Raw genomic sequence first — 11,413 nt, forward strand, 5'->3', positions numbered from 1 at the left:
TTACTGTTATATAAGGTATATTACGTAATCCTTATTTTATTTTTTAAACATGTTTATATGCCGTTTATATAATTTTATCTAATTTAAAACCGGTTTTATTCAAGTCAAACGAAACATTTTGCTTACTAAACTTAAAATGTTAATACTAATCTTAAAAAAAACTTGAAAGCTTACATAGTAGGAACGCAGTTTGAGTTTCAAGATTAATTTCAAGTCAAGTACTCAAGCTGCCATATAAACGAGGTATAAATGTTTTGTATGTATTTTAAATAATCAGTCTTTCTAACTCTTCTTTATTTATTACGAAGATGTAAGCTCTTAAATATAAAAATGGCAACTCCAACCCTACATATTATTGTATCAAATCAAATCATATGCGAAAATCTTTTAAACATAATATATTGGTCTTCTTTCAACTCATGTATAATACATAAAAAAAAAACTTCTTCATTGTCCGAATCGATTCCATTTCGTTGTTATATAGATTTCGTTTTTCAATCTTTTTATTATAAAATAAAAATACAATAATATTTAAATTAAAAAAAAAAATTAAATTTAAAGTATATTTTTAAAATTTACATATATTTAATTAATGTGTCGATTATAATTACAGTATAAGTCTAATATTGAAAATAACATTAAGTTTTAATTAATAATTACAATAAGGTAGAAACATATTTTTTTTTTTAAATGTCGGCGCCATGTTTATATAAAAAAAAAATGTAGCCAGCGTCGAGAAGTTCTTGATAAAATGAGATAGAATTTTTTTTTTTTTTTTTTTGTATGTGCATTGTTTGATAAAACATAAAAAGAAAAGAAAAAGTAGAATATATATGTCTCTTTCAAAATGCATTTTCTGTCAATAAAATCAGATATGTTAGAGAGAAATGGAAAATAATTAAAATTTTTTTTTTTATATTTTTGTGTAATAAATACAATGAAATGAAAAGCTAGACATAAATTCGATTTTCTTGTAGTCGCCGTAAAGACTCGGAAAATTAAGTTGTTATAAATGTAAATTGATTCGGTTTTTTTTTTTTTTTAAATTTTAAATTGAAATTATCTTGTAGAAAAATTTATAAAATTAGTTATTAATTCATGATTTTGATAAATGATAAAAATTTCAATACGTTTTATAAATATAAGAACCATTATAATTTTTTATACTTATATTCGTATATAATAATACGTACATATATACATAAATGTATGTAGATATATAAAAAATTTTTTTTTTTTTGTGTTCTGTTAATTTTTTTGTAAAACATTCTAAATGTACAAAGGATGTGCAATCGACTGTGGAAGGTTTCTTGAATTGTTTGCGACAAGTTAAAGGAAAATAAAAAACAAGTGAGTGTGAAAGAAATTCTATTTTATCTCCTCTCTGGTTTTTGCCAGCAATAATTAGCAAATGTGAGGTTAGTACTCAATATTTTAATAAAAAATTATTAAAGATTTTTAAAGAGTTGTAAAAAATTTTTTTTTTTTATAATTTTTAAACAAAATAAAATTTGGAATATTTATTGTGTGTGTGTTAAAAAGAAACGAGAAAATTAAAATTGTCTGGAAAAAATTTTGTCAGTCTAGTTTGTGGCTACTTCGTTAGTTTAGATACTTTTAAGTATGTGCTACTATAATGTTCTATTGATCATGTCATATGTGTGTACAATTTTAGTTTCCCCCAAATAAGAATTAATTTTTTTAATTATTTTACACCAACACCACAATGTGCTTATTATACCTATTCACCTAATCATAAATATAAATTATTTTAAAACAATTATCAGAAAATTTTATTTCATATTTTTTAATATTTTAACATAAAGGTACTAGAAATGTCTTTCAGTGCTATAGAAATATGTATGTACATATGTATATAATATAATGTATATATAGAATTTTAAGATTTTTGATAGTAATCAAAATTCAACTAAAATTTTTATACAAAAAATTTTGGGGCCAACTTGTATTTTTTGAGACAATTTGAAGTAAATTTATTTTTGTGGTATAAAAATTTTTAATTTTGAAGTAAACCATTGCCCATTGGAAATAATGAAACTTTTATATGGTTTCTTTTTTTTCAATTTTTTCTTCTTTTTGTACTTTAGAAAAAAAAAAATTAATACAACATATATCTGTTTCTATCTAAATTGCACTCATTTAAAGAACATATCTTCTGTCTCAATTTTTTTTTTTTTATAGGTATGCTTTTTTGTCAAACTTTATAAATTGGTTATAATTTTTATTCGAACAGCTGATTGAAAAATATACATTTGCTCATTTATATCGTGTTAGAATGTATTTTATATATATTATGAATTGGTTTTCTATAAATTTAATATGTGTATATAAAATTTTTTAATGTAATAATAAGTTTTTTTTTTTTATATTTATTTGTGTATTCATTAAAAAAATTAATTTAATAATTGCTGGAAAGAAGACATTTCTTTTATTTTTCTTTTTTTTTTTTGTGAAAACGTCAATTTACTGTCATTTGTCATTTTGTGACGTTTTAATTTCAGAAATAAATTTTGAAGTGTTGCCATTCAATTATAAACACTGATATCTACATCCAGTGATGTTCAATAGCTAAAATTAGTATCGATTTATTTTTGTTTGACACATTAGATTGTTTGATACATATTAATATGTATATATAATTTTTGTCAAAATCATATATCAATTTTAAATTTAATTTTATTATTTGTTTATTAAATTTTTGATTTTTTTTTTTGCAGATTAAAAAAAAAAATTTTCATATCAAAAACAAAAAACAAAAAAAAAGAAAAACATCAATTAGAAATTATTATTTCGTATATAATGGTTGTGGGATCACAATCAAATCATCACTCCCGCCGTGGCGAAAGCAATCATCAACAAAGAAGATCAGCTGCATCTGCTGCGATAACAGCCTTAGAGGCAACATTAAAATCAAATCCAAATCATCATCAATCACAACAAAGTAATCATTCACAAAATTTAAATTCGATGTCCTCAAGTTGTAGTATAAATGTCGGATCAACGAATAATAATTTCCAAAATGTTACATCAAGTAGCAGTAACATTAATAGAATTGTACATCAATCTACATCTGGTATGACACCAAAGGAGTTATCAGAAAATGATGACTTAGCTACTTCTTTAGTGTTAGATCCTCATCTGGGATTTCAAACTCATAAAATGAATGTAAGATACCGTCCTATAAAGGCCGATAAAACAGCATTAAAATCTATAGTTAGTGAGTTTATAAAAACCCAAGATTATGATCAAGCTGTTAAAAAAATATTCAAAGGTGAATGGATGCCAAGATCAATTAATAATAAAAATAAAATGGCTATTAAACGACTTCATGATCATGTAAGTAATTGAGTCTTCATGTGTATCAATTGCTAATTTTTATAATATGTAAAAATATTATTTTTTTGTTTTTTTTGTTTATAGATAATTCGCTATTTAAGGGTTTTCGATAAAGAATCTGGTTTTGTTATTGAGCCATGTTTTCGTTACTCTTTAGAGGGCCAAAAAGGAGCAAAAATTAGTTCCACAAAACGCTGGTATAAAAATGATAAAATAGAGTGTTTGGTTGGTTGCATAGCTGAATTAACTGAGGCTGAAGAATCATTATTATTACATCCGGGAAAAAATGATTTTTCAGTAATGTACAGTTGTCGAAAGAATTGTGCACAATTATGGCTTGGTCCCGCTGCATATATAAATCACGACTGTCGAGCAAATTGTAAATTTGTACCAACTGGCCGCGATACAGCTTGCGTCAAAGTGTTGCGTGATATTGAAATAGGTGAAGAGATAACATGTTTTTATGGTGAAGATTTTTTCGGCGATGGTAATTGCTATTGCGAGTGTGAAACATGTGAGCGACGGGGTACTGGAGCATTTATGAAAAATATAGCTGATGACGATCAAAATGTGGCCGATACGAATTCCAGGTATCATCAAAAAACTAATGAATCCGGTGGCTATAAATTGAGAGAAACTGATAATAGAATAAATCGAATAAAAAGTCGTGCGAATTCATCTTCAACGAACCCTGAAACTATTGTAGATAGCAGTAGCAATAATTTTAATACCAATACAAATAGTAATTCAAATATTAGTAGTAGTGGTTGTGGTAATAATAGGAAGATTAATGTCGACGATTCTGTCGTAAGTGATAAAACTGTAGGTAGGGCATTAACATTGAAAGAATTGCGACAGAAAGGAGTTACTAAATATGATGCTGAATTGATTATGGCCAGTAGTAATAACGTGACCAGTACAAAAATAACTAATTGTGCAAGCAGTAGAAATATGCATTTAAATGCGATACAAGGATTAACAACAAATTCACAAGGAGGGGCTACAAAAGAAATATCCTTAAGAAAATCGGCTCGAGTTAGTTCAATATGTTCCGCAAATAATTTAATATCTAATGAAAGCATCGAAAACAATTCAAATATCACAATATTAAAACGTAGTCAAACAAAAGAAGATAGTGAAATAAATATTTCTTGCGATTTTAATGTGACTACTTCAACACTAAACAAAAGAACAACAAGAAATCAAATTAAGAATAATGCTGCTGTAATTTCTTCTATTCCAACATCAAAAGAAATGCAAAATGATTCCGTTTCCACATCGACGCCGAATTTGAGTGTTGGAAAAAAGGACATTATTAAAGCTTCAACAGTTGCAAGTGTTGAAAACAAACTGGAAAACAAAATTTGTTTGAGGAGTGGTGATAGGTAATTTGCAAAATAAACCTAAGAAATAAAATATTTTCAAATATATTTCGAATATCTTTTATGTTTCTTTTTAGCAAATCAAGATCTACTAGAAATAATATACCTGGCAGAGATTCAAAAATTAGTGTGTTCAGTAATAATATAAAAAGAAAACAAAAGTTAGATAAAAATAATTTTATAAAATCTGGAATAAGTATTAGTTCTGCCATTGAAACTGATAAATCATTGATAAATATTAGAGAAGATTTAACAAAAAATTCCACATTAAAAGCAGCATCAATGCAAAATTTTCAGTCACCTCAAAAACAACTTATTTCTACAAAGCGTAGGTTGCGTCGTCGACTGAACAGTAGTTTAAACAGATCAAAACGTCGTGTTTTAAAAAACCGTCAAAATGCTCTAAAACGTTCTGTATCGGTTGTTGCTACTGAAGATGAAGATCCTGATGATGAAAAATCATTAAAAGAGATTTTTGGAGATTTTCGAAATGAAAAACAAAAGAGACTAAAAACAAATTTTTCAAATTTATCGTCAAAATTGGGACATACAATACAGCAACCTACGCAAGCTATATCGCATTTTGAAAATAAAAATATATTTGAACCTCCAAAACCAATATTTTCTACATCTCTTATATCATCGGCGGCCAAATCTTCATCCCCAGCGACAGCAACAACAATTAGCATAATTAAAAGTAATAGTACAATAAATTCATCAAAAAATCCTTTTTATTTTCAAAACACGATTCATCATCACAGTCACCACGGTCATCATGGTGCATCAGCTTTTTCAACTCATACCAACGCGCATAACATAGGTCACCATGCTCATCATGCGCATCACGGCGTCAATAATCATAATCATCACAATCATCATTCTCATCACAATGTCAATAATATAAGTAGCGGAAATTTTCACCAACTAGCCCCTCCATCATTGAAATCATCACCTCTTTCGAAAATAACAGCAATAGGCAATGTTACATTCGGAAATCCAATTCAGGTGCATGAGGCAAACGTAAATATAACAATGCCCGTAACCTCTGCACTGTCATCTGCTATAACAACCGTATGCAATAACAGCAAAGATATAAAAGAAAAAACTGTTGATGCTTTACATACATGTAATACGAATTGCACAGATGGCAATAATTGTAGTAATAATAGTAACAATTCTATAAATACATTAAACTGCAATATAAATAACACAGCTAGTAAAATATTTGTTAATAATTTTACGAATAAAATATTAAATCCAAATAATATAGAAAAATCCTGTAATATAACAAATATGTCAACAATAGCAAGCAACACATTTGGAGGAGGGGGCAATGGTTATCGTAAAAATATAATAACTTCTTTTGAAAATACACCTGTGACAAAAGATTCATCTGACACAACTGTCACAACTGCGGTCGTTACTTCCGTTTTATCTACCACAACCAATATTTCGAATTCTTTCTCAACCGCAGCATCTCATTTAAATAATAATAATCCTATTTCAAAGACTTTCCCGATTGCAACTAATAATTCTGCGATTTCATTATCACCGAAGAAAATATCAAATATGACAACGACAACAATCATTAATAACATAAGAAAAAATAATTCAATTTCTAATGACAAATATAACATTGATGATTCAAAAGTTAAAATAAATAATTGTATAATTAGTAAACAGGCAACTAAAAATCCATTAAATCTTTTCAATAATGAAAATTTCAATTTTTGTGATAAAACAAGAAATAATTTTCTTAGTAGTGATCAGCAACAACAGGCTAATAAAACACAAACAACTATATTGATAAAAAAAACAAATATTTCAGATAAGAAAACTAATTTTCCAAATGATAGCTTAAAAACAATAAATGCAACATCCATAATTACTCCAACAAAAAATACTATTTGTTTTAAGATGTCACCTTCAAATAATAGCAAAATATTGCAGCAAAATGACACAAAAAAACATTGTTTTAATAACCTAAATTATAATTCAGCAGATTCAAACGTTATAAATAATAATTTAGATTCAAGTGAGAGAAGAAATTCTAGTACGCATAATATAAAAAATGATTACACCACCAATTCTAATGTTAGCAAAATTAAATCTTGCAAGAGAAAGTTATCGAAAAGTTACAGCGAGTCAGGGAATAGTTCATCATCTTCTAGAGAAAATAAAACGCCAACAATAAACATTGAAAAAATGAGTAAACCGTCTTCTCTCGTAGTAAATTCTGTAACAAATTCATTAAATTCTAATAATAATAATAATAATTCCAATAGTGGTAGTAATAACAATAGCGCTAGTGATAAAAATAAAATTAGTTGTAATACTGAGAGCAAAAATAATATTAGCAGTTGTGATAATACAAAAAGTTCAATAGTTATTAATGGCTATCTATCACCAAGGCAAAGTAATATTTGTAATAAAACAGAAAATGAAGGATCAAAATTAGTATCTGATGTAAAATCAACTGAAGGGTCAAATCAAACAGAACAACAACCCATTTTAAAGACCCCTGAAAGAAGATTAAAATTAACTTTGCGTATGAAACGTAGTCCTAATATGAATAATAATAATATTGATTCCGGCGCAAATAATTTTAATCATGGGGAAAAGCACATAAGAAATCATCTATTTCAGGAATCTGGTATAAAATCACTTACTACGATGCATCATTCTTCAAGTTCCAAAAATCATTTTAATAACTTCTCTAATAACTATTATTATAGAAAATCATCACCAAAAATTGAATATGAAATTTTGCGCGTGGAAGGTTTATCTGAAAATGGTACCGATATAGATGGTGATTTGTCAGCAACCTCAACATCACAGCAAGATGATTACACTTGTCTAACAAAAGAAGACTCAAGAGAAACAAATCACATTCAAAAGCGTAAAAAGAGACATAAATCAAAAGATCATCGTAGGAAACGAAACAAAAAGAAATCATCATCCACATCGGCATCATCAATTTCTTCGTACTATAATAGTAATAGTAATTTAGACAGTAGCTGTCCGCCAACACCACCACCACTGCAAGCTCCGAAAAAGAATGGTGAAATACCTTCATTGCAATTAACACCACAGAAAAAGCGTTTACGATTAATTTTAGGCAATGAGACCCATACAATTGACATTCCTCCTATGCTTAACTTAAATTCTTCAATATCAACTTCATCACCATCTACAGCTATCAATTCATCTTCAATAAATTCTCCTAACATTGAACAATCCGCCTCAGATTCCGAAGGTGATAATAATAGCGTAAATAATTTTATTGTTGATTCAACAACAACTTCTTCATCAATTATTAAATCAACATCTTCACCTACATCATCTAATTCTTTGCTTAGTTCTTCTAATGTTAGTTCAACTTCTAATTATGTTGGGCTTAATAATGAATTTGAAACAATTTCGAATTATTTTAAAAATAAAAAAGGTAATAAAAATATTGATAGTATGGTAAGCGTTATTAAAAATACAAATACACATCGAAATAATTCGGTAATTCAATCACCAAATAAATTTCAACAACCTGTTACTTCTACTGTTATTACATCTGTAAATTCGAAATATATTATTTCGAATAATAATGATCAAAAGAATCCATCATCGCAAGCACTTACTAAACACGTTTTGACTATTTCTCCAAATAAAAATAGTATGTGTGCTGTTAATGGAATTTCAATAAAACGTATTAATTCCAATATTCCTTGTGGAACTAATGATTTTATTGAAAATGGTAATGATTATAGTAATAACAATAGTACTTATAAAAATGCTGGTATTAATTTAAATGTTGTCAATAGTACAGTATCATGTAATAATAAAAATAATAATAATAATAATAATAGTACTAATAATACTAATAATAATATAATTAATGGTAATTTTAATAACGACAGTAGCAATAATATAAATTCAAATTATAGAAATAGTAATAATGAAACTAATTGTTGTAGGATCATAAACGGTGACATAAATAATACCAGTAATAAAAATAATGGTGACAATTGTCATGAACGTAAGCAAGATAATTGTAATAATAGTAATAATAATAATAACAATAATAGCAATATTAAATCTAATCATTTAGTAAATGAAAATGAAAATACTTCTATAATTTCAGCAAAATCTTTGAAAACTTTTAATAATGAAAATTTATCTGATACAAATACTATTCAAGATAATAATAATCATAGATTATTTTATTCTGAAAATAATCATCATTATTCTCGTCATCGTCATAATCACCATCATAATATACAACAGCAAAATAATCAGTATTATAATGATAGCAATATTAATATAAATGTCGATAATAATATAAATAATAATCATACTAATATTATTAATAATAAAAAAATTGAAAATAATAGCATAATTAATAATAATAATAATAATAGTAATAATACCAATAAAAATAATATTAGTAATAATGATGGTGAATTTATTAACTGACATAATGCCACTGATTTCAATAAGAAAATCAGTGGAAAAGTATTTTCTGTCTATAGTGATAATAAAAATGAAAATATAAAAATATTTAAAAGTTTAACAACAATAAATAATGCTAATTGTTCTAATAGTAATTATAATAACAATATTAATAATGCTAATAATAATAGTTATAATATATGTTATCAACAAGAAATCAATAAGAAAGATGATTTAAATATAATTAATAGTTATGATAAAACCGAATTGATGCCTTCATGTAATGATAATCTATTGCTATTGGCATCAGCAGCTGCAAATGCTGCTGCTGATAATAATTACTCAAAAGAATGTTTAAAATAAAGTTATTGTATTATATTAAATAATATTGTAAAAAAAAAATATGAAATATGTAACGATATTTAATACAACACATGCAATAGGTATTGTTGATTTTTTTTTTCAATCTTTTTTTTTCAATCTTTTTTTTTCTGTTAATATGCAGGGGATTTTAAAATTATGTTTATTATTTGATGTGCAACAAGGAAATGGTTCAGGCATTTCAAGCAGATTTTTTTTATTTTTTTGCAGTTTAGTTGACAATTAAAGTGGTTTTGCAACTCTCAACAAATTTACACGTTGACAGACGTAATATTAGAACTTTGACAATATTCTCAAACACAAAATTGTATTTATTGCAAACGAAGTAGAAGTAGGAATTATTCAAGCAGAAAGACTACTACAATCTTATCTAAATATCAACATAAACTTGAATTTCAATATGTGTGACTGCAATTTTATATTTTTATTAAATTAACTAAAAGAATTGTATAACTATAAAATCCTTAATGTTTTGTCAATTTCTAATTTTCACAAGTCAAAATTTTTTATATGATTGTACATACATTAAAAGAATTTGTTGAATCTAATAATTATTATTAATTAATATTATTTTTATTATCATTATTATTATTATTAAAATTTTAAAGATTAATACAGACCATATTTTGATAATCTGCTTTCTTCTAAATCAAATCTGTTTTCTTCAAATTCTATAACCCTTAAGGGAATCTTAAAATCACATCAATTATGGTGATAAATTACGAGTACAATTGAAAAATATTGAAATTTTCAGTATAGAATTTCAAATTTCGAAACTTATTACTGTAGGTCCACTGTATTTTTGAATAATTTAATAAAAATAATGAAGAATATAGGTGAATAATATTCTGTTAGTTGAATCATTTGAAGTGATGAGAAATTATTGAAAAATATTTTTATTTTTTAGTAAAAAATTGCATTAGAATATTTTTGAATAACAACCCTGTTATGTCAAATGACACGCCTAACAAAATATGGGATGAAGTTTTCAATATAATTTAGATTACATATTTCCCTAGTTGTCGAGTTGTGTGCGCATTATTTTAATAGTTCTTGAGCAGTATGCAACATTTTGAACAAAATCTTAACTCTCATAATAAGTGTGATAAAAATGTAAATTTAAATAATTAGTATAATTTTTTTTTTATTTTAAAGTGAATCCCGTTTAAGAAAAATCAAATCTTTCTGTGTAGAACGCTTAATATACAATAATACTGAATTTTTTTTTTGTAAAATTTAAAATCACCTGTTGTTTTTTTTTCTGTTTTTATTTTTATTTTTTTTTTTTGTAATTTTGTATTCAATGTTAATCAGCAAATTTGTAAAATTTAATATAGCTCTTTTTTTTTTTCTTGTATGTGGTTAAATAATACTTGAAGATTAGTATAAGTACTAAGAAAAAAAAAACAAAATTGGGATACTAAATGAATGTTAGATTTTTAATAAATATTGTTTTTGTAAAATATTTAAAAATTATATATATATATATATATATTTGTAATATAATTTTATGTAATTTAAAATTTGCAAGCATAATTGTATTATTAAATATTGATAAATTAAAAAAAAAACAAATTTTTGATTTTTACCGAAAAAATTCAAATGAATTTTTATACAGCAAAAAAAAAAAATTAAGTGTATAATATAAGTAAATTTATGTAATATAAAAATATTTTTCAAAATAAAATTGAAAGTTATAGTATAAAATTGAAATCCTAATTAAAATATCGATATTAAAATATTGATTATGCTTAAAAACAAAAATTTGCATTATTTGAAAAGAAAAAAATGAAATTAATAAAACAAAAACCACAGCATTAAAATTATAATTGGGCATTCATAAAAATATT

General features: G+C 25.3%; 1 protein-coding gene across 1 annotated transcript; it reads left to right on the plus strand.

Moving 5' to 3' along the window:
- The first annotated feature begins 529 nt into the window (after positions 1-529).
- On the plus strand, positions 530-9,545 carry LOC129605654 (probable serine/threonine-protein kinase DDB_G0282963). Its single transcript, XM_055515547.1, has 6 exons — positions 530-666; positions 1,284-1,350; positions 2,739-3,357; positions 3,442-4,742; positions 4,817-9,028; positions 9,374-9,545. The coding sequence occupies exons 3-6, from the start codon at positions 2,821-2,823 to the stop codon at positions 9,543-9,545; spliced, it is 6,222 nt and encodes a 2,073-aa protein (XP_055371522.1). The 5' UTR covers positions 530-666; positions 1,284-1,350; positions 2,739-2,820.
- Positions 9,546-11,413: the final 1,868 nt, after the last annotated feature.

The sequence above is a fragment of the Condylostylus longicornis genome, unplaced genomic scaffold (genome assembly GCF_029603195.1).
Source record: "Condylostylus longicornis isolate FDR11 unplaced genomic scaffold, ASM2960319v2 ptg000013l, whole genome shotgun sequence".
NCBI classification, from domain to species: domain Eukaryota; kingdom Metazoa; phylum Arthropoda; class Insecta; order Diptera; family Dolichopodidae; genus Condylostylus; species Condylostylus longicornis.

What these genes read in the sequence shown, in the direction of transcription:
- LOC129605654 (XM_055515547.1), top strand. Translation starts at nt 2,821, where the DNA reads ATGGTTGTGGGATCACAATCAAATCATCACTCCCGCCGTGGCGAAAGC. An exon ending in TGTTTGAGGAGTGGTGATAG is followed by an intron (nt 4,743 to 4,816) that starts GTAATTTGCAAA and finishes GTTTCTTTTTAG; the next exon opens with CAAATCAAGATCTACTAGAA. An exon ending in ATACAACAGCAAAATAATCA is followed by an intron (nt 9,029 to 9,373) that starts GTATTATAATGA and finishes TAATAATAATAG; the next exon opens with TTATAATATATGTTATCAAC.